This window comes from Saimiri boliviensis, chromosome 17 (assembly GCF_048565385.1).
Source record: "Saimiri boliviensis isolate mSaiBol1 chromosome 17, mSaiBol1.pri, whole genome shotgun sequence".
NCBI lineage: Eukaryota > Metazoa > Chordata > Mammalia > Primates > Cebidae > Saimiri > Saimiri boliviensis.
The window spans coordinates 23,418,384-23,442,447 of record NC_133465.1 but is presented as its reverse complement, the minus strand read 5'-3'; the positions used below and the strand labels follow the sequence as shown (position 1 = coordinate 23,442,447).

Genomic DNA, 24,064 nt, shown 5'->3' with positions numbered 1-24,064 from the left:
GGGGCATGGGGGTCTCTACGGGATCACCATGGTGGTCCACAGCATTAGGGGTGCTGGAGCAGGGAGCTGGAGAAGCTTTGGGGACAGCTTCTCTGTCCTTGAAGAAGAGTTGGTGACCTGGGAAGGGAGAAGTGAGCTTCTTGTCCTAGGGAGTGTGACTGGGAGCTGGATGCTGCCACATGCCGGTCCTAAGCTCTGGAAGCTCCCCCTGTCCCCTCGGCCTGAGCATCTGCCCTGTGGTTATGTTTCAGCCATGAATGCCTACCCCAAGGAGATGGTGCCTCTCATGGGCAGGAGAGTCGCTGCCCCCGGTGGGAACCCTGTCGTCCTGCCAGAGAAGAGGCCGGCGGAGACCACTCCCACAAAGAAGAGGTGGGTCTGGAAGGCCTGGGGCTGGGATCCCGTAAGGGGCGCTAGCAGGGGCCTGGCACCCCAGGGAGCCCTTGCCTTGGGGAGACCGGAGACACTCAGTCTCGCCTGGGGTGGCTTGGCGTCCGGCGAGGTATGGCTGGGGGTGGTGCGGGCAAGAGCACAGGGCACTCTGGTGGTCAGATGGACTGGCACGGTCAGGGAAGCCCCTGTGGAGGGATCGGGGCACTGAGGCGGGCGCCGTCCGGAGGGCTCCCGAGGGAGGTGAGGGATGGCTGGAGCCGTCCTTGAGACGCAGGAGCAGAATGCTGGGTGGACGTTCCGGGTGACCCGGACCTCTGCCAGGCGCGGTCTCCACACACACCGAGGCTTTCCATCCACTGTGCAGCAGCCAGGTTATTCGAGCTGTTCGACTCCAGCTTTGGAAGGGGGACACCAGCGGTGGCTCCAACTACAGGGTGACGGTTGATTGGGATCAAGTCAGTGCAGCGCGCAGTGCAGCCCTGGCACGCATCCGCGCTCGGCACGTGGCGGTACCGAGTGTTTTTGTTACCGTCACCATCCTCATTGTCACCCTCATCCATGGGGCCAGAGGCTGGTGTCGAGTCGCAGACCAAATTCCACCCTGCCGGCCGGAAGGCTCTTCTCTTGCTTTGAGCTCCCATAGCCCAGCCCGTCTCTGAAGAGGGTGACGCGGTCATGGGGATGATGTCTCAGCTCTGGTTGAGATCTCTGAGCCTGGGGCCCTGGAAGGTTCATCTCCTCCCTTCTGTCTCCCTGAGTTTCCTGCACAGAGGTATTAGTAGTTTTTGAGTAAGCGGATGAGTCCATTAAAGAGCAGGCAGGGAAATGAGAGAAGGAGTGGGTGAGCGAGTGAGCGGGTGAGCTAGCAGCCTGGTGGCTCAGCACAGCCCTCCCATACACAAGGACACTGTATAGAGCACTGTATGTATCCATCCATTTATATACCCATCCCATCATCCATTCATCCATCCATCCATCATCCATCCACTTATATACTCATCCCATCATCCATTCATCCATCCATCCATCATCCATCCACTTATATACCCATCCCATCATCCATTCATCCATCCATCCATCATCCATCCACTTATATAACCATCCCATCATCTATTCATCCATCCATCCATCCATCCATTCATCCATGGGGAAATGCTTCTTCCTTTCCCTCGGGCTCTCAGCCTCAGGTCTGGAGTTGATAGAAGCTCTTGTGATCGGCTTTCTGGACCCACTTTGGGCCCCTGTGGACTCTGGGAGAAGGCCTTGAGTAGGTAGGGAGGTAGGGCAGTGACAAAGGACTGCCCCTCATCTTCTTGTGAGAGATTGGGACAGGAATGAGGCTTAGGAGAGGTAAAGGCTTTAAACACCTGAGAGCACGATGGAAGTCACCTGAAGGATGCAATCTCCCAATATTTTGGTTTAAGGTTATGTTGGTTTATCTGCTTATTGGTCCTGTCCACCTAGCCTACCCTCCCAATTGCTTATTATCTAGCCATCCATCAATCATTTATTCACCTATCTGTCATCTATTCATCCATCCATCAATCATTTATTCATCTATTTATACATCATCCATCCACGCATCTACCCATCATCTGTGCATCCATCATCTGTCCATCCATCCATCCTCCATCATCCATCCACTCACCTACCCATCTCGCCATCAATCCATCCATCCTCCATCATCCATCCACTTATATATGCATCCCATCATCCATCCATCATCCATCTATCCATCCATCCATCATCCATCCATCTATCCATCATCCATCCATCCATCCATCCTCCATCATCCATCCACTCACCTACTCATCTCGCCATCGATCCATCCATCCATCATCCATCCACTTATATACCCATCCCATCATCCATCTATCCATCCATCCATCATCCATCCACTCACCTACCCATCTCGCTATCCATCCATCCATCTATCCATCATCCATCCACTAATATACCCATCTCACCATCCATCCTTCCTCCATCATCCATCCACTCACCTACTCATCTCGCCATCCAACCATTTATCCATCATTCATCCACTTGGATACCCATCCCATCATCCATTCATCTATCCATCTATCATCCATCCACTTATATACCCATCCCATCATCCATCTATCCATCCATCCATCCATCCATCATCCATCCACTTATATACCCATCCCATCATCCATCATCCATCCATCCATCCATCTGTCATCCATCCACTTATATACCCATCCCATCATCCATTCACCCATTCATCCATCCATCCATCATCCATCCACTTATATACCCATCCCATCATCCATCCACCCATTCATCCATCCACCCATCATCCATCCACTTATATACCCATGCCATCATCCATCCATCCATCCATCATCCATCCACTTATATACCCATCCCATCATCCATCCATCCATCCCTCCATCATCCATCCACTTATATACCCATCCTATCATTCATCCATCAATCCATCCATCCATCATCCATCTACTTATATACCCATCCCATCATCCATCCATCCATCATCTATCCACTTATATACCCATCCCATCATCCATCATCCATCCATCCATCCATCCATCCATCATCCATCCACTTATATACCCATGCCATCATCCATCCACCCATTCATCCATCCATCCATCATCCATCCACTTATATACCCATGCCATCATCCATCCATCCATCCATCCACTTATATACCCATGACATCATCCATCCACCCATTCATCCATCCATCCGTCCATCATCCATCCACTTATATATCCATGCCATCATCCATCCATCCATCCATCCATCTGTCATCCATCCACTTATATTCCCATATCATCATCCATCACCCATTCATCCAACCATCCATCCATCCATCATCCATCCACTTATATGCCCATCCCATCATCCATCCATCCATCCATCATCCATCCACTTATATACGCATCCCATCATCCATCCATCTCTCCATTATTCATTCATCCATTTATCTGAGCATCTATACAACCAACCATCCTTCCTTCCACTCTCTTGCCCTTCACTCATTATCTATCTCTCCACTCATTCACTGATGAAGTCTTCTGCGTGTTAGGACCAGTGCTCGGAATCAAAGGTAATTCAACTGTGGTCTCTGCCATTGAGGAATGCACAGCTGTAGGGTGGTGTATTTTGCAGAGTGTGGAAAGTCGTGGCCTCACTGTACTATTTCTTGGTCAGTTCTGACCAACTCACTGGAGCAGCAGCTCTGGAAGGGATGGAGATTTTGTCCACTTGTTCCCTACTGTATCCCCAACTGCAGGAACAGTGCCTGGCACATTGCAGATGCACAGTAAATATTTGTTGAGTAAATGCAGCACTGAGGAACACAGACAGGTATCGTAGGATGGGCAGCAGGGGAGGGACGGGGCCGGCTGTCTTGGGGAAAAAGCCATGGTACAGAACTTGAAGCTGTGTCTGGAGATAATTTGGCAAATCTCAACCAGGATGTTTTGGGGCTCAGCCACCATCAAGTGTTTTGGGAGCTTCTGGGTCAGGCTGCTGTGGTGGACTGGAGGCAAAAGCCCTGGGGCACTTCAGGGCTGCAGGGAAGTGGCAATCAGACTGGTTGACCTCTGATGCCCACTTCAGCTGGATGTTCCCTAAGAGGACGATCCCAGAGCTGCCCTGGCTCCAGAGTCCAGGCCCTAGGGGTCATCTGGCCCGACCATCATCCATTCAGGTGACGATGACTGGCCCAGGGATGGCAGGTGATCTTCTGGGGTCACATAGGAAGCAGAGGCAGAGCTGGACTAGAACCCAGGCTTTCAGTTTCCAGGCAAGGGTTCAACTCCTCCCTTTTGGAAGAAGAGATTGATTGGCAGCTCAGGTCAGAAGGTTGCTTCTGGTGGGCAGGAGACTGGCAGGTGAGGGCCAATGTGTCAGCCAGGACCACGCTCCTCACCACGTGTCTCCGTTTTTGGGTTCACGCTGACCCTTCCAGGCTTGCCTGTGCTGGAGGAAAGGACAGGGTTTCCTCAGGCAAGCCCAGGGTCTCTCTCCTGCTTGCCCCACCCTAGGAAGTGGCTGTGCCAGGCATGCTCCCCTCTGTGGCCAACCCCTGGAGCTAGTGTATCTGGAAGAAGGCTCGGATTGCTAAGGCGGGAGCAAAGCAGTGTGGATTGCAGTGTGGACTGTGAGCCCGGACATCAGGAAGCAGGTTCTTTCACCAACTTGGCTTTCACCCTGGGGGGCCCACGGAGGAGCTGCCTCTCCAGGCTGAGCCTCAGCACTCTCGTCTGCAGAAGGGGGCCACAGTCCCTTCCCTGCTGCCCTCCCTCCTGGGTCTGACGTGGCTGAGCCTGCCCTTTGGGAGCTCTTCTGTAGTCCTGAGAGGGAGGAAAGGCGCAAGTTGGTCCTTCTGGGCCTGAGAATGAAGGAGGCAGCAGAGATGCTTAGGACCCCGTGTGCCAGGAGAGGCCCCGCTGGTTGGGAGGCCACAGTCCCCGGCCAGGCCACAGAGGCCGCAGCTGTCCTGTAGCAGCGGCAGGGCAGGGGTGTTGCTGCCACTGAGGCCGCCCCCAGCCTGATATTCACAGTCTTGGTTGTCGTCTCTGAGCGTGTAATTGTGGTTTCCAAGGACATGAGTGCCTGCGTTTGTGGGTGTGTCTGAAGGTGGAGCTGGGGCTCTGTCTGGCTGGGAGTCACGTCTTGGGTGTATGTCTTGCTTCTCATAGGCCAGTATCTCCCCTTCCCTGGGGCTCAGCCAGGCCACAGGGTCCTGGCCTCTCTCTTCTCCCCACCCAAGGAGAAAGCTGCCGTCCCCTCCCCTCCCCTCCGCCGCTCCTCTCCGCTGCCTGAGATGGCTTCCTGTGTTTTCCTTCTCCACGGAGAATTCCCAGCCCTGTCCTCTAACCCCTCAAGTCCTCCCTGCTCTATATCAGTCTTTTTTATTTTTTATTTTATTTTATTTTTTTATTGTGAGACAGAGTTTTGCTCTGTTTTCCAGCCTGGAGTGCAATGGCATAACCTTGGCTCACTGTAACCTCCACTTCCCAGGTTCAAATGATTCCCATGCTTCAACCTCCTGCGAAGCTGGGATTACAGGCGTGTGCCACCACGCCCAACTAATTTTTGTAGTTTTAGTAGAAATGGGGTTTCACCAGGTTGGCAAGGCCAGACTTCAAGTGATCCTCCCACCTCGGCCTCCGAAGGTGCTGATTACAGGCATGAGCCACCAAGCCTGGCCTGGATCAGCCGTTTTCACCCTGTTTTCTGCTGTGACAAACAGTACAGGTACTGATCAAAGGTGGCCGGTATAACTCCGGCTGTTCCCTTTCCCTCAAGAGCCAGGAAGGCCCGCGTAGATCTCAGAGTCTAGGGACTGCCCCTCAGAAGGGCTCCAACTTCAGACCTGAGGGCTGGAGGGGGTTAGGTGGTGATTGGGAAAGCTTCGCTCCCAGTGCCATCCTGCCCATCCTTGAGGCAGCTGCAGACAGGGAAAGCCGGCTCCAGTGTTCGGCCGCCTGCAGTAGAGACTCGGGTTCATCCACCCAGTGCTTCCGGCAGGGAGAGTCACCCAGACCCAGTTTTAGTTTTGTTTTGTTCTTTTTTGAGAGGGAGTCCTGCTCTGTCACCCAGGCTGGAGTGCAGTGGTGCGATCTCAGCTCACGGCAATCTCCGCCTCCTGTGATTCACCTGCCTCAGCCTCCTGAGTAGCTGGGATATTACAGGTGCGTGCCACCACGCCCGGCTAATTTCTGTATTTTTAGTAGAGACGGAGTTTCACCATGTTGGCCAGGCTGGTCTTGAAATTCCTGACCTCAAGCGATCCACCCGCCTCAGCCTCCCAAAGTGCTGGGATTATAGGCATGAGCCACTGCACTTGGCCTAGACCCAGCTTTGAATCTGGGCTTTGCCACCTGTCTGCCGCGTGACCTTGGGCAGGTTGCTCTACCTACAGACGGAAGCCACGTGTCTCCACGGGAGGCCTTCCTCACCCTGACTTTGTGAATTAACAGCTAATTGGCGCTACAGGACAAGAGGAGACTAGAAACCATCCCCCCTCACCCGCCCTCCCACTGAGACAATTGCATATCTGACTACTTCCCCTGCGTATGTATGCTTATCTTACGTGAAGCACAGATTAACTGAGAGCAAGATGAATCCCTAACTGACCGTTTCCTCTACCCACCCCTTTTCATGTGCCACACGTGTACTCAGGAAGCAGAATCAAAGCCTCAGAAGAATGTGGCCCTATGCTCCCTTTTTCCTTTCCTTTTTTTCTTTTTGAGATGGAGTCTCCCTCTATCACTCAGGCTGGATTGCAGTGGGTGCGATCTCGGCTCACTGCAACCTCCGCCTCCTGGGTTCAAGCGATTCTCCTGCCTCAGCCTCCCCAGTAGCTGGGATTACAGGCACATGCCCCCACACCTGGCTAATTTTGTATGTTTAGTAGAAACAGGATTTCGCCATGTTGGACAGGCCGGTCTCGAACTCCTGACCTCAGGTGATCCGCCTGCCTCGGCCTCCCAAAGTGCTGGGATTACAGGTGTGAGCCCCTGCTCCTGGCCTGCTCCCTCTTTTTTTTTCTTTCTTCCTTTCTCTACTGTGCACTTTTCCCCTGTAAATATTGAAGCCCTCAAAATCCTGCTCGTAGGAGAAAGTGCGGCCACGGACCCCACTGTGTTGCGTCTCGTTTTCGGGTGTGTCCTCAGCCTTGGCTAAATAACCCTCTCCAGTAACTGGGTTCGCCTCAGTCCTGTTCTGGGGTTTCACACTCGACCGGCAGCTTCCCAGTGTCCATCTGTAAAATGCAGGTGATGACAGTGCCCATCACTGAGGGCTCCCAGGAGGGCTGGGCGGGGCCGTGCGGGCTCAGAGTTGGCAGGCGTGTGATCAGCGTGAGGGCACGCGCTGTGGCTGGAGGCAGCACACGGACCGACCGGCTCTGCCCAGCTGGGCCCTGACGGGCTTCCTCCATGTTTCCTCAGTGCGCATTTCTTCCTGGAGATAGAGGGGTTCGAGCCCAACCCCACGGTGGCCAAGACCTCTCCCCCTGTCTTCTCCAAGCCCATGGACTCCAACATCCGGCAGTGGTGAGTACTGGCCCAGCCCCGCCCCCTGCCTTGGGCGCAGCCCTCAGCTCCAGTATGGGGACAGTGACTCCCCCTGGGCCACGGGGCCAGGCCTGGCTATGGGAGGCTATTGCTGTCTATTATCAAACTTAATTGTTGGCCGGGCTTGGTGGCTCACGCCTGTAATCCCAGCACTTTGGGAGGCCAGGGCAGGCAGATCATGAGGTCAGGAGATCGACGTCATCCTGGTCAACATGGTGAAACCCCGTCTCTACTAAAATACAAAAAATTAGCCAGGTGTGGTGGTGCACACCTGTAGTCCCAGCTACTTGGGAGACTGAGGCAGGGAAGAGCAGAGGAATCACTTGAACCCAGGAGGCAGAGATTGTAGAGAGCTGAGACTGAGCCACTGCACTCTGGCCTGATGACAGAGCAAGACTCCATCTCAAAAAACAAAAACCAAAAAAACTTTATTATTGTTAGTAGTATTTTTTTTTTTGAGATGAAGTCTCACTCTGTTGCCCAGGCTGGAGCGCAGTGGCCCAGTCTCAGCTCACTGCAACCTTCACCTCTGAGTTTAAGCATTTCTCCTGCCTCAGCTCCCAAGTACTGGGATTAGAGGCACATGCCACCACCCCTGGCTAGTTTTTGTATTTTTAGTAGAAATGGGGTTTCACCATGTTGACCAGGCTGGTCTTGAACTCCTGACCTCAAGTGATCCACTGGCCTTGGCCTCCCAAAGTGCTGGTATTACAGGCGTGAGCCATCGCATCCGACCCATTTTAAAACTAAAACCCTCTCCGTTCCCTCCCCCAACACCTCTAGCATCTCTGGCAACTGTGATGACATGGACTCCCCCCAGTCTCCTCAGGATGATGTGACAGAGACCCCATCCAATCCCAACAGCCCTAGGTAAGTCTGGCCCTCTCCCTCCTCCCGCTGTGCCCACCCTTGAGGCTGGGGATGCCAGAGAGACAGGATCCGGATCCTGCAGGAAAGAGAAAGAAGCCAGCATTCCTGGGGATTGGGAAAGTGGGGTCTCGGATCCATTGTATGTGGGAGATTTGGGGGGAAGGAGTGGGGCGTCGAATTCCCTAACACCATTCATTCTGAGACGTTCGACAGCGGGCTGCAATGGAACGGCAATGTTAGCGCCTATGTGAATTAAAATACACCTGTGCCCAACACCCACATGCATTGTGCAAGAACACATACAGACAAGGAGATGTCGAGGCATTACCACAGTGGCTTGTCTGTAGGGGGAAGGACAGGGAGGGATGGATTTAAAAAGTTCAAACAGAAAACCGAATACCGATGTTCTCACTCGTAAGTGGGTGTTGAATAATGAGAACATATTGACACAGGGAAGGGAACATCACACACAGGGGCCTGTCAGGGGTTGGGGGGCTAGGGGAGGGATAGCAGGGGGTGGGGGGCTAGGGGAGGGATAGCAGGGGGTGGGGGTGCTGGGGAGGGATAGCAGGGGGTGGGGGGCTGGGGAGGGATAGCAGGGGCTGGAGGGCTGGGGAGGGATAGCAGGGGGTCGGGGGGCTGGGGAGGGATAGCAAGGGGTGGGGGGCTAGGGGAGGGATAACATTAGGGGAAATACCTAACATAGATGATGGGGTGATGGATACAGCAAAGCACCATGGCACATGTATGCCTGTGCAATAAACCTGCATGTTCTGCACATATACCCCAGAACTTAAAGTATAATAATAATAATAATAAAGTTCAAACAACACAAAATATGCAATGTCACATTTTTAAGGCAATGTCTATCAACACTTAGGCGAGTGTCCTTCCTGACCATTGCTGCATGCATCCAAATACAGATATTTGGACAAAATGTGATTGCCTATGCGTTATGAGGGGCGCCTGATGGGTCTGCACGGAGCCCAGTGGGTTGCGGGCATTGTGACAGGCGTGGGGCCGGCGCGGCGCCCTGTGGGCAGCTCTGGTGGGGAAAAGGAGGGGCTGAGGTGGAGAGGACGCGTGTGGCGAGCTGGAAACACTGTCTGCTTCAGCGCACACCTGGCGAGGGAAGAGCGGAGGAGGCAGAAGCGGCGGCTGAAGAAGCGCATCTTCGCGGCGGTGTCGGAGGGCTGCGTGGACGAGCTGCTGGAACTGCTGGCCGAGCTGCAGGAGCTTTGCAGGCGGCGCCGCGACCAGGATGTCCCTGGTCAGTGTCTGAGCCTGGAGGAGGGAGCGGGGCTGGGGTCCTGCTTGGCTTCGGGTGCTCACCTTCTCCTCCCTTCAGCAACTCGTGGGGCTGGATGGAGTGTGAGGAGTCCTGCGTGCTGGCTAGGGACTCTGGACTTGACTCTGAGGGTGACGGGGAGCCCCAGAAGGGTTTGGGCAGGTGAGATCGTGGTCTGACCACTGTGTGGAAGGTGGGGGTACAGCTGGAGGAGGCCACCGTCCAGGCAGGGCTGGGACCCCAAAGCAGGGATTGAGAAGGGGAAGGGTTCTGAGGGGCTCCCCAGGCATCGGCATTGGCAGGACTCAGGACCTGGGGAGGTGGCAAGGGGTCGGCGGGGAGAGTCCAGCATGGTGCGATTTAGACTTGGGTAGCTTGGTGGATGCTGGAGCCCTGGCTGTCTCCAGGACCAGGGCACTATCAGGTCGATGGGAGGCCATGAGCTTTATTTGCAGGCCACAAGGAGGGAGGGGACAGGCTGGAGACAGAGATTCCAGGGTGGGAGTGCACAGCGAGAAGGCACACAGTGGGCACAGAGGAACAGGCCTCAGAGGAGGCTCCCGTGGGCTACAGAGAGCAAGGAACCCGCAAAGGAGATGGCAGAGGAACAGCTGGAGAGGGAGGAGGAGAGCCGCAGCGTGAGGTCTGGGAGTGGGGGCTGGAGGTCTGCAGCTGCAGCCCCACCTCCTCGGGGCTGGGAGGGCCCAGGGCAGCCGGGCCCCTGCTGTATCTGCATCCCTGCCCGCAGACTTCCTCATGCACAAGCTGACGGCCTCAGACACGGGGAAGACCTGCCTGATGAAGGCCTTGTTAAACATCAACCCCAACACCAAGGAGATTGTGCGGATCCTGCTTGCCTTTGCCGAAGAGAATGACATGCTGGACAGGCTCATCAACGCCGAGTACACAGAGGAGGCTTACGAAGGTACCCTGCCGCCAACGGGATGCGCCTCGGGCTCCGAGGGTGGGTGTGGGGCTGCAGGGCCACTGCTGGCCATGCCACGTCGAGCCACTGCTGCCACTGAGAAGCCCCAAGCATGCAGCACGGGGCCAGGGACGCTGCAGGCACCCCCTCTTTCTTCCTTCATTCTGCAAGTAATTTTGAGCACCAGTTACATGCCAGGCATTGCTTTTGGCACTGGCATGCACTGGTGAATAAGAGATCAAAGTCACTAAGGCTGGGCGTGGTGGCTCACACCTGTCATCCCAGCACTTTGGGAGACCGAGGCGGGCAGATCACCTAAGGTCAAGAGTTCGAGACCAGCCTGGCCAACATGGTGAAACCCCATCTCTACTATAAATACGAAAATTAGCTGGGCGTTGTGGCAGCTGCCTGTAATCCCGGCTACTCGGGAGGCTGAGACCTGGGAGGTGGAGGTTGCAGTGAGCTGAGATCATGCCACTGCACTCCAGCCTGAGCAACAGAGCAGGACTCCATCTCAAAACAAATAAATAAAGTAAATCACTGTTCTAAACAAGGTAACTTTAGATTTAAAAAATGCTATGAAGCCTGGGTGCAATGGCTCAGGCCTGTAATCTCAGCACTTTGGGAGTCTGAGGCTGATGGATCATGAGGTCAGGAGATGGAACCATCCTGGCTAACGTGGTAAAACCCCACCTCTACGAAAAATACAAAAAATTAGCTGGGTGTGGTGGTGCACGCCTGTAGTCCCAGCTACTCAGGAGGCTGAGGCGGGAGAATCGTGAATCTGGGAGACGGAGGTTGCAGTGAGCCCAGATTGCACCACTGAACTCCACCCTGGGTGACAGAGCAAGATCCTGTGTCAAAACAAAACAAAACAAAACAAAACACAAAAACCCCAAACCCAAAAGCCTTTTTGTAAGCCAGTGTGTCAGCCTTTTATTTGTGGTTTCTGCCTTTCGGATCTTGCTTAAGAAGAAGCAAGATCTTTGGATCTTCCCTACCAAAAGGTTAGTTATAAATTCCTAATTTTCTTAAAAGCTTAGTTCTTTAATCCACCATTTGTTTACAGCATGGTGGCAGCTCTTGGGGAAATGCTGTTTCTGTTGGTACATGTTGAGACCCTCCCCTCCTCCCAGCCTCTGTCCCTTCCATCTGGAAGTTCTTCAGCCTCTAGCAGGCTGAATGCCTCTCCCTTCCTGCTCAGTCTCCAGCATACAATTCACTCCCTGCCAGGGCCAGATGCTAGCCTTACCTGAGACACCCTTCTCCCCAGCCTGTGGTCCTGAGGGTCCTTGGACGTCCTGCTTTCTCCACGCTTCGTGTGCCCTCTGCCTCTCCTTAGCTCAGGCCTCCTCATTTCTTTCCCTGGTTTCGGCTGCCTTGAATGCATTCTCCAATTTTGCAGCCCGAGAGATCTGAAAGCATCCAGGCACCAAACTCCAACTTCTGGTCTGGCCAGTTCCCTACTTCAAGGCCTTCTGTGACTTTAGGGCTTAGGATAAGCTCTGCTCTCTTAGTCTGGCTTAAGAGCTGGCCCCGCCCAGCCTCCTAAACTTCTGAGGTCCCAGGTGAGAGCCCCTGGGAAGACCCTGGTGCCCTTTGGCTGTGAAGGGCCCTTGCTCTTGGTCCCCCAGCCCCTGCCCCTCTCTGAATCGTGGCACTTAGTTTTCAGTGGCACTGTGGACTTTTTTTTTTTTTTTTTTTGAGATGGAGTCTCACTCTGTTGCAGTGCAGTGGATGGGTCTCAGCTCACTACAACCTTCACTTCCTGGGTTCAAGCGATTCTCCTGCCTCAGCCTCCCGAGTAGCTGGGATTACAGGCACGCACCACCAGGCCTAGCCAATTTTTGTAATTTTGATAAAGACGCGGTTTCACCATGTTGGCCAGGCTGGTCTCGAACTCCTGACCTCAAGTGATCCTCCCACCTCGGCCTCCCAAAGCGCTGGGATGACAGGCGTAAGCCACCTCGCCCAGCCACTGTGGCCTCTTGAGGAAAATCACGGACGCTGCGTCTGTGCACCCCTGACCCCTGAACCCCAGCGCTGGTGTCAGAGCTCGGAGCAGGCGCTCCACATGCGCTCCTTGGGCCGCGCAAGCCTGAAGGAAGCGAAGAATAAAGCTGGGATTCCCGGTGGCGGGAGACACAGCGAGGAGCCCTGATTTCCCTGTGGTTCGCGGGAGGCTGTGGAGGCCACAGAGGGCGGGCAGGCCAGCCACCGCCCCGGCCCCCGCCCCCGCCCCACGCGCTGAGGCTTCCGGGCCCCCGACCCCGGTCCGCAGGCCAGACGGCGCTGAACATCGCCATCGAGCGGCGGCAGGGGGACATCACGGCGCTGCTCATCGCCGCCGGCGCTGACGTCAACGCCCACGCCAAGGGGACCTTCTTCAACCCCAAGAACCAGCACGAGGGCTTCTACTTCGGTGGGTGCCGCCCCCGCCCGGCGCCGAGTCCGGGAGGAAGGAGGAGGGAGGGGGAGGGAGAGAGGATGGAGAGGAAGGAGGGAGGACGCAGAGGGAGGAGGGAGGAGGGACGAGGGAAGGAGGAGGAGGAATGAAGGAGGAAGGAGAGGCAGGAAGGGAGGAGGGAGGGAGGATGGAGAGGAAGGAGGGAGAGGGAGGAAGAAGAGGGAGGAGGGAAGAGGGAAGGGGAGGAGGGAAGAGGGAAGGGGAGGAGGGAGGAGGGAAGGGGGAGAGGAAGAAGGAGGAAGGAGAAGGGAGGAGCAAGGAAGGAAGAGGGAGGAGGAATGAAGGAGGAGGGAGAAGGGAGAGGAAGGGAGGGAGGAGGGAGGAGCGAGAAGGAGGAGGGAAAGGGAGGAGGGAGAGGTAGGATGGAGAGGGAGGAGGGAGAGGGAGGAGGGAGAGGGAGGAGGGAGAGGGAGGAGGGAGGGAGATGGAGGAGGGAAAGGGAGGAGGGAGGAAGGAAGAGGGCAGGAGGAATGAGGGAGGAGGGAGAGGGAAGAGGGAGGAATGGAGGAGGAAGAGAGAGGAAGATGTTAGGAAGAGGGAGGAAGACGTTAGGAAGAGGGAGAGGGAGGAAGAAAGGAGGGAGGAAAGAAGAGGGAAGGAAGAAGGGAGAGGGAGGAAGAGAGGAGGGAGAGAGAGGGAAGAAGGAGGGAGAGGGAGGAAGGGAGGAGAAAGGGAGGAGGGAGGAAGGGAGGGGCCACCTCGCTCTGCACTCCATCCCCACGGTCAAGAGGCTCTGGTTTCCCAGAGGACAGCGCTGGGCCGGGAGGAGGCTGGAGATGTCCCCCTGGGAGGACACCAGTGTGGACTAGAGAAGGAGGGGCTGGGAGGTGGGGGGGGAGGAGCCCACATTCCAGGGGTGTCACCTGGTGGTCTCAGAAGCATCATCCTGGACATCCCTCTGAGGGAACAGAGACCTGGGAGGGAGGCCAAGGAGGCAGCACATTTTACAGGCGAGGAGACCGCTCTGCGAAGGGGAAGGACTTGCCCCAGTGTAGCAGGGCATTGACCTGGGCGTCTTGGCCTCCAGCTCTGGCCTCTGTGCCGGGGTCCAGTGCCTCTCAGGACTGCAAATGGAGTCGGGAGTCGAGAGTGAGAGGACCAAATCCTCTGCCTGACAAGTTACAGAGTCCAAAAGCAACTGGGGTTAGGATGCTCTACGAAAAAAAAAAAAAATGGAAATGCATAATGTAGACAGAGTGAAATCCAGCCGTTTAGAGCAGGGTTCTGTTCATTTTCACAGCATCGACGGCTGGCTAACCACTGCTGCAATCAAGACAGGAACCAAGGGCTCAGTCACACCTGAAAGTTCTCTGTGCAACTTGGTTGCAGAGGAGACCCCTCCTCCCATCCAGTCTCGCCTGACTGGTGATCACCCATCTGTTTTCTCTTCTGGGTGTTTTGAAGATGGAGTCTCGCTCTGTTGCCCAGGCTGCTGGAGTGCAGTGGTGCAATCTCGGCTCACTGCAACCTCTGCCTTCTGGGTTCAAGTGATTCTCACACCTCAGCCTCCTAAGTAGCTGGGACTATCTTCTGGGTAGTTTTTTTATCAGCAGGACTAGCTAGCCTGCGCTCTGGGCAGCCCTGGGTGTCCGGTCTGGATGTCCCGGTCAACAGGGTATTGTCCAGTTCCGAGTGTGTACCATTGCCCTGCACCGAACCTGGTTGAAGCCAGTGTAATATGACAAGAAATGAAAAGGGCTCTTCAAAAATGCAAAGTAAAGCAGAGGACAGGAATTAGGAGTTCTGTCTGGGGCAAGAGGGGGGTGGATTTTAATTTTATTTATTTATTTATTATTTTTGAGACGGAGTCTCCCTGTCGCTCAGGCTGGAGTGCAATGGCTTGATTTTGGCTCACAGCAACCTTCGCCTCCCAGGTTCAAGCAATTCTCTTGTTTCAACCTCCCAACTAGCTGGTATTACAGGCATGCGCCACCACGCCCGGCTAATTTTTTTTGTATTTTTAGTAGAGACAGGATTTCTCCATGTTGGTCAGGGTGGTCTCAAACTCCCGACCTCAGGTGATCCGCCTGCCTTGGCCTCCCACAGTGCTGGGGTTACAGGCGTGACCCACCGCCTTATTTTAATTTTAATAAACAGTTCAATTTTAAATAGAATTAAATAGTTTTAAATTCTTTAGTTTTAAATAGAGCCAGTTAGGCCGGATCACTGAAAGGTGACGTTTGAGCAAGTACTTGAAGGAGGTGAGGGAGCGAGGGACTGGCTGTCTACCAGCAGAGGGAACAGCCAAGCAAAGGCCCCGGCTGGCCGCGTGTTGGAGGAAGTGGAGGAAAGCCATTGTCGGGGGAGTGAGTGATGGGACAGGAGGAGAGGTCAGAGGACACAGGGCTTTGTGGGTGTCATTGGAACTTGAGCTTTCATTCTGCGGGAGGCGCTAACAGGTTGGTCTGGCTGCTGTGCCCAGCAGGGTACAGAAAGGCCAGGGTGGCAGCAGGGAGGCCCATGAGGAGGCTGCGCAGTGATGTAGCTTCAGCCTGCCCCACAGAAGCAGGAGATGGGGAGAGGACCAGGGAACCTCACTTGCGATTCTGCTGAGACAGGATGTGGGCCCCCGTCCTGGGGCTTGGGGAAGGACCCAGAACCCAGCTTCGGCGCCCTCCTCCCCCAGGCGAGACGCCCCTGGCCCTGGCGGCGTGCACCAACCAGCCCGAGATCGTGGAGCTGCTGATGGAGCACGAGCGCACCGACATCGCCTCCCAGGACTCGCGGGGCAACAACATCCTTCACGCCCTGGTGACCGTGGCCGAGGACTTCCAGACGCAGAACGACTTCGTGAAGCGCATGTACGACACGATCCTGCGGCGCAGCGGCAGCTGGGAGCTGGAGACCACGCGCAACAACGACGGCCTCACACCGCTGCAGCTGGCGGCCAAGATGGGCAAGGCCGAGGTGCGGCCCGGGGCGCGGGGCGGGGCCCGGAGCAGGGGGCGGGGCCCAGGGAGCGGTGGGCGGGGCCCGGAGCGCGGGGGGCGGGGTCGGGGGGCACAGCGGCCACTCCCTCAGCCCCGGGTCCCCAGACAGGGGATTGACAGAGCACAGCCGCGGGCTTGGGAAGGTCCCAGCCTGAGGTCCAGAAATGCAGTGGCGCCTGAGGTGGGTTTTTTCTGAGGGGCCCCACGGAGCTGGCGCCATGCGGCCTGTGCACCCAATCCCCACGTTTTTGTCCCCAATCCGCTGCGTTTCCATCCCTTGTCCTGGAAGGGCTGCGCTGGGGGAGCCTGAGGCTGAGGTGACACCGTAGCCCCCGCAGGGAGTGGGGTGGCCCTCGGGGACTTCTGCCCCTCATGAGGACGGGAGTTTCAGGATGGCTGCTCTGGCCCGGAACCAATGGGCTGCCATTTCCCAGTTATGGAGAGACCCCAGCCTGGCTGTCGGGTTGGAACTCCGTGCCACGTCCCCAGCAGAGTGGCTGCTTCGGGCCCTTCTTGCCTTGTGTGACGCGGCTGAGAAGTCGAGACTTAGCTGGGAGCCTTGGTGAAGGCTGGAGCAGGGCTGGACGGATCTCTTTCAGGGGCTGGCATCATGGCTGGGCCTCATGTTCTGGGGGACTGATCCTGGGGACCGAGCGTGTTCCTCAGCCTGTCTCTGCCCTCTGCGAGGAGGCCGTGGCTCCCCGGAAGCCGCAGGAGGACGCTAGCGGGTGGTGGCTGTTGAGTAATCACAGCGGTGCCAGCCTCGGGGTACCCACCCCCACCCCGGTCAGCTGCCCTGAGGGCCTTGGTCCTGTCCCAAGTGACCATGGCTGGGCCCCACAAGGGCCCTTTTTATTCTCTCGTGGGGGAGGAGGAGCTGGAGAACGGCTTCAACAGAGGAGGGATTGTGTGGCTGCCTCCCCGCGGCTCCTGCCCACCCTCAGGACCACAGCTTGACGGGGCTTTGAGGAGTCAGCTTGTGGTTACAGATGGAGCTTTCTCCAAGGCCGGCTTCCCTGTGTGCCACTGTGGCGTGTGCTGTCCCTGCTGCCCCAGCTCAGGGAGGAGGCTTCCTGCATGAAGCATGGCCCCAGGACGCCCTTGTTCTCTAGGGCACAGTGTGCCCGCTGTGGCCAGCCTGGGGGAGACCCCTGCCCCCTGCTCCCCTCCTCTGTTCCGTGTCCTCCAGAAAACTTTTCTGGATGCTGCCCAGGTTGCCCACCGTCCTGGGGCTTTTACAGGCTGGGGTGCGGGACAGAGAGACTTAGCCTTATCCCTGGGAGCTCTCTGGCTGGGCTCTCATGACAGACAGGATGGAACCCCCTGGGTCAGCAGAGACCAGGCCTTGGACGCTGTCCTTCCCAGCAGTCCCCTCCTCTTGCGTCTTGAGTTGGTGCCCTAGGAAGCCCATGTCCCCATCCTGGGGTGACCCAGGGCTCAGCTTTCAGGAAGTAGGAAGCCAAGAGAGCAGTGGCTCTGCATCCAAAATCCGATCCCTGCACTCGGATCCACCCAGGAAGCTTCACAAAATAGACTCCAGGTCCCACCCTAGAGATTTCAAGTTCACTAGCTGATGCTGTGGGTTTTTTGTTTGTTTGTTTGTTTCTTTGTTTTTTGAGACAGAGTCTTGCTCTGTTGCCAGGCTCGAGTGCAGTGGCGCGATCTCGGCTCACTGCAACCCCCGTCTCCTGGGTTCAGGTGATTCTCCTGCCTCAGCCTTCCCGAGTTGCTGGGACTAAGGTGTGTACCACCATGCTCAGCTAATTTTTGTATTTTTAATAGAGACGGGGTTTTGCCATGTTAGCCAGGATGGTCTCCATCTCTTGATCTTGTGATCCACGCGCCTCGGCCTCCCAAAGTTCTGGGATTACAGGTATGAGCTGCTGCGTGTGGCTTTTTTTTTTTTTTTTTGAGACAGTCTCACTTCATCGCCTAGGCTGGAGTGCAGTGGTGTCATCTCGGCTCACGGCAGCCTCAGTCTCCCAGGTTCAAGTGATTCTCCTTCAGCCTCCCAAGTCTGTGATTATAGGCATGCACCACCACGCCCGGCTTATTTTTGTATTTTTGGTAGAGATGGGATTTCATCATGTTGGCCAGGCTGGTTTCGAACTCCTGACCTCAAGTAGCCCACCTGCCTTGGCCTCCCAAAGTACTGGGATTGCAGGCATGAGCCATTGCGCCCGGCCATGCTGTGGGAATTTCTGAGTTTCCCAGTGACCCTAATATGGAGCAGAGTTTTGAAGATCACTGACCTACCAAAGTCCCACGGGCCTCCCTGTAGGGGATGGTGCCTATCGTCACCACCCGTCCGGCCAGAATGGTGAGCCACAGCTGGAGGGGTCTTGGCTGAGGGTGGGCTGGGGCAGCTGGGAAGACTTCTGGCTTCTTCTCAAGTCCAGAACAAATGGAAACTGGTTGTAAGAAATCATCAGTGCCTCCATTTTTCACTGCACCGGGACTGCAGCTGGTGTGAGGATTTCAAGCTGATCATGCAGCTTGCTGCAGCCTGCAGAGAACCTTCCCACCTTTTTCCCTGGTATTCACAACCTCCTGTGAGATGGGCACAATGGCAAGCTTCGTGCGTGTTCCACAGATAAAGATGGGGCCCCGGGGTCACCACTCCAGGCGCAGAGGCAGGTCTCCACCCGTCCTGGGCAGGAGTATCTCCTGGGCCCAGCCCGCCTCTGGCTGGCCCAGCCCTGCTAGCCACAGGCCCTGTTCTGCAGCTGACGGCTGTGCCTCATCCCGTCCTAGATCCTGAAGTACATCCTGAGTCGTGAGATCAGGGAGAAGAGGCTCCGAAGCCTGTCCAGGAAGTTCACGGACTGGGCATATGGACCCGTGTCGTCCTCCCTGTATGACCTCACCAACGTGGACACCACCACAGGCAACTCGGTGCTGGAAATCACCGTCTACAACACCAACATCGACGTGGGTCTCCCGGGCAGGCTGGGCAGGGCACCAAGGGCGGGGCCTCCAGCCAGGGGCTCAGAGACGCTGGGAAGACCCAGTGCTCCCCGCCCTCCCCGCCGTGTCTGCCTCCCACGCTCCTTTGCCTTAGTGGGCAGAGTCAGGCACAGAAAGGGGAGGCCTGGGACAGATGGTGGGCCCGACTCTTCCTGGTTGACCTTGGACTGTAGACCTGAGTGGTGGTGATTGGGGGGGGGGTCTTCTGGACCCAGTATCCAGGGTGGTGTGGGTGTGGGTGTGAGTGTGGGTGTGGGTGTGGGTGAAGGGGTGGTTGGGGCTGATCCTTTACATATTGTGTCTCTCCCACCCCCTGTTGGTGTATGTGGCCAGGCTTAGAATGCTTTCTCTCCCCAAAACTGGTCCCAAATGAGGGTCAGAGAGTGCACTGCTGGAGAAATCAGGGGGGCCTTCCTGGAGAAGGCTAGCAGGAAGAGTTTGGTACAAATGGAGGTGAAGAGAGGAGCAGCTGGATGCTGCCCAGGTTGGCCACTGTCCTGGGGCTTTTAAAGGGTTTATAGGCTGGGGTGCGGGACGGAGAGACTTGGCCTTATCCCTAGGAGCTCTCTGCCTGGGCTCTCCTGACCGATGGGATGGGAACCCCCGGGTCAGGTGAGACCAGGCCTCAGACACTGTCATCCTGTGAACAGGAGCACCTGTCCACTCTAACAGGTGAAGCGCGTTCAGCTCTTGGGGGAAGCGGGGCAGCGGGCTGGGCCTTCCTCCTTCGTATTTTACCAAGAGTCGTGCTTCCCAGAGTCTCTTGGCCTTGAGTCTTCCCTGCGCCTCACAGTAGCCTGGCTGGCAGGGCAGGGATTGTTCGCAGTTGTATAGGTGAGGAGTCTGAGGCCCAGAGAGGGTCAGGCTGTCCTGAGGTCACACAGCGAAGGAGGGGCAAATTGGGGCTGGAACTGCTGTCACCACCTCCTGCCCACTTCTAGCCTTCACTTTCTGCTGTGCTCCGGGTCCTCCTGCTGGAACCCAGGCTCTGGTGGCCTTTGCTGCCCAAGCATCCTGGGGAGGAGCCTCAGGAGCTGGCATCACCCTCCCAGCATTTCCAGCCAAACCGGTCCACCGGGCGTAATGATGGCACCTTCCGCCAGGGCGATGCTGACTCGGAGCTCCCACGGGCCATTTGAACTCGGTGCCCCCTCCTCCCTTACCTCCACGTGACCACTGGCCTTCTGCCCCCAGAACCGGCACGAGATGCTGACTCTGGAGCCGCTGCACACGCTGCTGCGAATGAAGTGGAAGAAGTTTGCCAAGTACATGTTCTTCCTGTCCTTCTGCTTTTACTTCTTCTACAACATCACCCTGACCCTGGTCTCATACTACCGCCCCCGGGAGGAGGAGGTACGTGGGCCCCTTGCAGGGGGAAGAGGGGGCGGTCAGAGGTGGAGCTGCCCCACGTGCAGATGGGGAAACTGAGCCCCAGGGAGGGGCTGAGTTTGTCTCCAGTGCTTGGCTGGGCTGAGGCCCAGGTAGACCCATGTTGGGGGAAGTTGGAGAATGCAGAGAGTCAGGCCCTGCCCAGGGTCTCTGTCTAAATATAGAACTGGTCGGGTGTTTCTGCTGTGAGGGCTGCAGGAAATGGAAGGGGGCTAAGTGCTCCCTGCCTGCTGGGCCTCGGTTTCCCATCTGTCACGTGGGGCATGAAGCCTCGGCTTTACCGAACTGTGCTGTGAGGCCATGTTGCATGTCTGGATACAGAGGGTTCTGGAAAGGCTGTTGTGGTAGAGCGTGAGGGTGCTTAGCACAGGCTGGATGATACCCCTCGTTGTAGAGATCTGGGCTTCCATCAGGGGTGGGGAGGGTGGGGGTCAGGGAGCGGCTCTTCCTTCTCTTGACCTGTACAGAGATCGGGTTTGACACTGGCCTGTGACCTGGCTTGAGCATTTTTCCTGTGTTTTGGCTGCTCTAGTGTTGGGGCCAGCTCAGCCCTTCTTCCTCCCTATTCTGAGCACCCCTCCTCCCTCCTCCCAGGCCCTTCCGCACCCCTTGGCCCTGACCCACAAGATGGGGTGGCTGCAGCTCTTGGGAAGGATGTTTGTGCTCATCTGGGCCATGTGCATCTCTGTGAAAGAGGTGAGTGGCCACTCGGCCCTTCCGGACCGCCTCTCGAGGCAGGCAGGTGGCAGCAGGCCTGGCCTTCATCCCTGTCTGCTCTGCCATTACAGCTGGGGAGCTCTGGGGAGGCATTTCCTTCCCAAGCCTGAGCTCTCTGAGTTGTAGGAACAAATGAATAAGGCTGGCCTATCCTCCCTCCTCCATCCGTCTACTTCTCTATCCATCTGTCCAACTATCCACCATTTATTCTCCCAGCCCCTCCCACCCCCATCACCCATCCGATCACCTCCTGTCTTTCATGGACCCAGCCACTCATTCATCCGTTCGCATGCCCACTCATCCTTACCAACCATCCTTCTGTCCTTTATCCAACCGTCTTTCTGTCCTTCCCTCCCTCTCTCCCTCCCTCCCTCCATCCATCCATGTGTCTGTCCGTCCGTCCATCCGTCCATCCATCCATTCAATGAACCAACACATAATCTGAACACCTTCTATATATGTGTGGCCCTGGAGGAGGTGATAGGAATGGGACGAGTTTACCGTCTTTGAGTTCACAGCCTGGTGGGGGCGATAGTATGACCACAAATATCAAGACTTGACAGTAGACCAAACAAGACCCTAAGCTGGGTTCAGACCAGTGTTCAGAGGAAGGGAGGTGACTTTTATCTGGGGCCAGGGGATGGCAGAGATGCTTGAGGGCAGACATGGCACTGACTCTGGTGGAGCAGGATTGGGCATGAGGACCGTGGGGACAAGGTCACTACAGGGCGGGTGTGGGGAACAGCATGAGCAAAGGCTCGGAGGCTGGATTTGCGGAATGGAAGGCAGCTGTAGATTGTACCGCTTTGCTGGTTCTGGGGTGAGAATGGGGTAAGGAGTGAGGGAGGTGAGATTTGAGGGCATGCCCACCTTCACTGTGGAGCTGCCTACGCCCCCCCAGGCACAGGTCCCCTTTCATATCCGTCACCTGGGCTCGAGCCGGGCCTTCGCACATTCAAACCTCACTGAGTCTCGGTCCTGGGGAAGCACCCCCCGCTCAGCTCCCCCAGCAAGGGCCATGAACAGCGTGCGGTTTTTCTCTCCTTCCTGGCCTTAGGGCATTGCCATCTTCCTGCTGAGACCCTCGGATCTGCAGTCCATCCTCTCGGATGCCTGGTTTCACTTTGTCTTGTAAGTAGGTCTGGCCCCTTGGTTACCACCTCACAGGCGGGGCTGACGTCCTGTGTGGTGGCTGCTGCGTTCCCTTTGAACAACCATCCAGGCACTCTGCCACAGTGACATGCCAGGGATCTCCTCTCTCTCCTAGCAGGAGACACATGGATGCCGGTGGAGAGGATCAGAATTCAGGGCAGCCAGGCGCGGTGGCTCACGCCTGTAATCCTAGTACTCTGGGAGGCTGAGGCGGGCGCATCAACTGAGGTCAGGAGTTTGAGACCAGCCTGGCCAACATGGTGAAACCCCTTCTCTACTAAAAATAGAAAAATTAGCTGGGCGTGGTGGCACGCACCTGTAGTCCCAGCTACTTGGGAGGCTGAGACAGGAAGAATCGTTTGAACCCAGGAGGCCGACGTTGCAGTGAGCTGAGATTGCGTCACTGCACTCCAGCCTGAGCGACAAGAGCGAGACTCCGTCTCAAAGAAAAAAAAAAAAAGAGAAAAGAAAGAAAGAAAGAAAACTTCAGGGCAGTGCCCACCATTTGCTGGTGGCAATGGCTGACTCCACCTGTCACAGAGCCCCAGGGAGAAGGTAGCATGGGGAAGGCGGGAGCAGGCTTAGCATCCGTTTAGGTTTTGACAAAGGGATGTTCCAGTCGCATGGGACCCTAAACCCCCTAGTTACGGGGGCCTAGAAGTTGCTGTCTGAGACCTGGGCAGATCAGGACTGGAAGGTACCTGAGAAATTATTGACCTCATCTGTAGACACCATCAAAGCTCCCAGGGCAGGGAGGTGAGTCACTCAGAGTCACACGAAGCTCCAGCCCGTTGATTGTCTTCATTCCAAGCTAATGCAGGATTAATGACCATAGGGCCCTGGGCAGAGAGCCCACCTAGCTCAGCAGCCTCTGCATTCGCTTACGTGTAGCTGACATCACGGGCGTGCGTGACCTCTGCCTCTGAATGAACAGAAGTTGATTGAGCATTGCTGTTGTGGAACGGAACAGATTCTGCAGCTTGGGTTGAAGAAAATTGGGCTCAAAAGCTGTTTAGACCCTACTCAAGTCTCTCTTCTGAGCATTTGGGAAGCTGGGTGTATAGGACCTTGAGTGTTTCCAAATACCTAGGTGTTCTATTAAGTAGGTACCAGCCTTCCAGAGGCATGAATTGAGTTCTTCATCCCCGAGGGCAGGGGCAGCCCCCAGATCCTGCAGGAAATAGATCAGGCAGTACTGCCCCACAATGCAAACCACGTGGGAGGAACTGTTATGATTCTGGACGAGATCCACTTACACAGATGCTGGTTTTAGTGCAGGCAAAAAGCGCTAAGGCATTATCTTGCTCTTTACTTTTTTTTCTTTTTTTTTTTCAGACGGAGTGTCACTCCGTCGCCCCAAGCTGGAGTGCAGGGGCACAATACTGGCTCACGGCAACCTCTGCCTCCCTGGTTCAAGCGATTCTCCTGCCTCAGCCTCCTGAGTAGCTGGGATTACAGGTGCCTGCTACCACCACTGACTAATTTTTGTGTTTTTGATAGAGATGAGGTTTCACCATGTTGACCAGGCTGGTCTCGAACTCCTGACCTCAAGTGATCCGCCCACCTTGGCCTCCCAGAGTGCTGGGATTACAGGCATGAGCCACTGTGCTCAGCCTCTTCTGCTTCTTCTTTGTTTTGTTAGTGTAGCGGAAGGTGTTGACATTCTTCTTCATTTCATTCTAAAAAGCAGTTGATCAATCAGATAGTTTTTCTTACAACCTTGCCTGTGTCGTCACTTTGGTTAACTATCTTATAACTTTGGAAACTGCCTAATGTTGTAAGTGAGACAGTGTTTTTTGTTGTTGTTGTTGTTGTTGTTTTGTTTTTTTGTTTTTTTTTTTTTGAGACAGAGTTTGGTTCTTTTTTTTTTTTAATTTTTTTATTGCATTT

The 24,064-nt window shown here is 55.7% G+C and overlaps 1 protein-coding gene across 1 annotated transcript in view; it reads left to right on the top strand.

The window, feature by feature from the left end:
* Positions 1-253: 253 nt before the first annotated feature.
* The window catches only part of TRPV3 (transient receptor potential cation channel subfamily V member 3), a 39,559-nt gene continuing 15,748 nt past the window's right edge, over positions 254-24,064 (top strand). The window contains exons 1-11 of the mRNA XM_010343658.3: positions 254-372; positions 7,344-7,448; positions 8,253-8,339; positions 9,455-9,609; positions 10,376-10,552; positions 12,834-12,974; positions 15,646-15,926; positions 18,704-18,880; positions 20,111-20,269; positions 20,900-21,001; positions 22,080-22,153. Coding sequence (XP_010341960.2) covers positions 254-372; positions 7,344-7,448; positions 8,253-8,339; positions 9,455-9,609; positions 10,376-10,552; positions 12,834-12,974; positions 15,646-15,926; positions 18,704-18,880; positions 20,111-20,269; positions 20,900-21,001; positions 22,080-22,153 — 1,577 coding nt within the window. The remainder of the gene's footprint in view (positions 373-7,343; positions 7,449-8,252; positions 8,340-9,454; positions 9,610-10,375; positions 10,553-12,833; positions 12,975-15,645; positions 15,927-18,703; positions 18,881-20,110; positions 20,270-20,899; positions 21,002-22,079; positions 22,154-24,064) is intronic.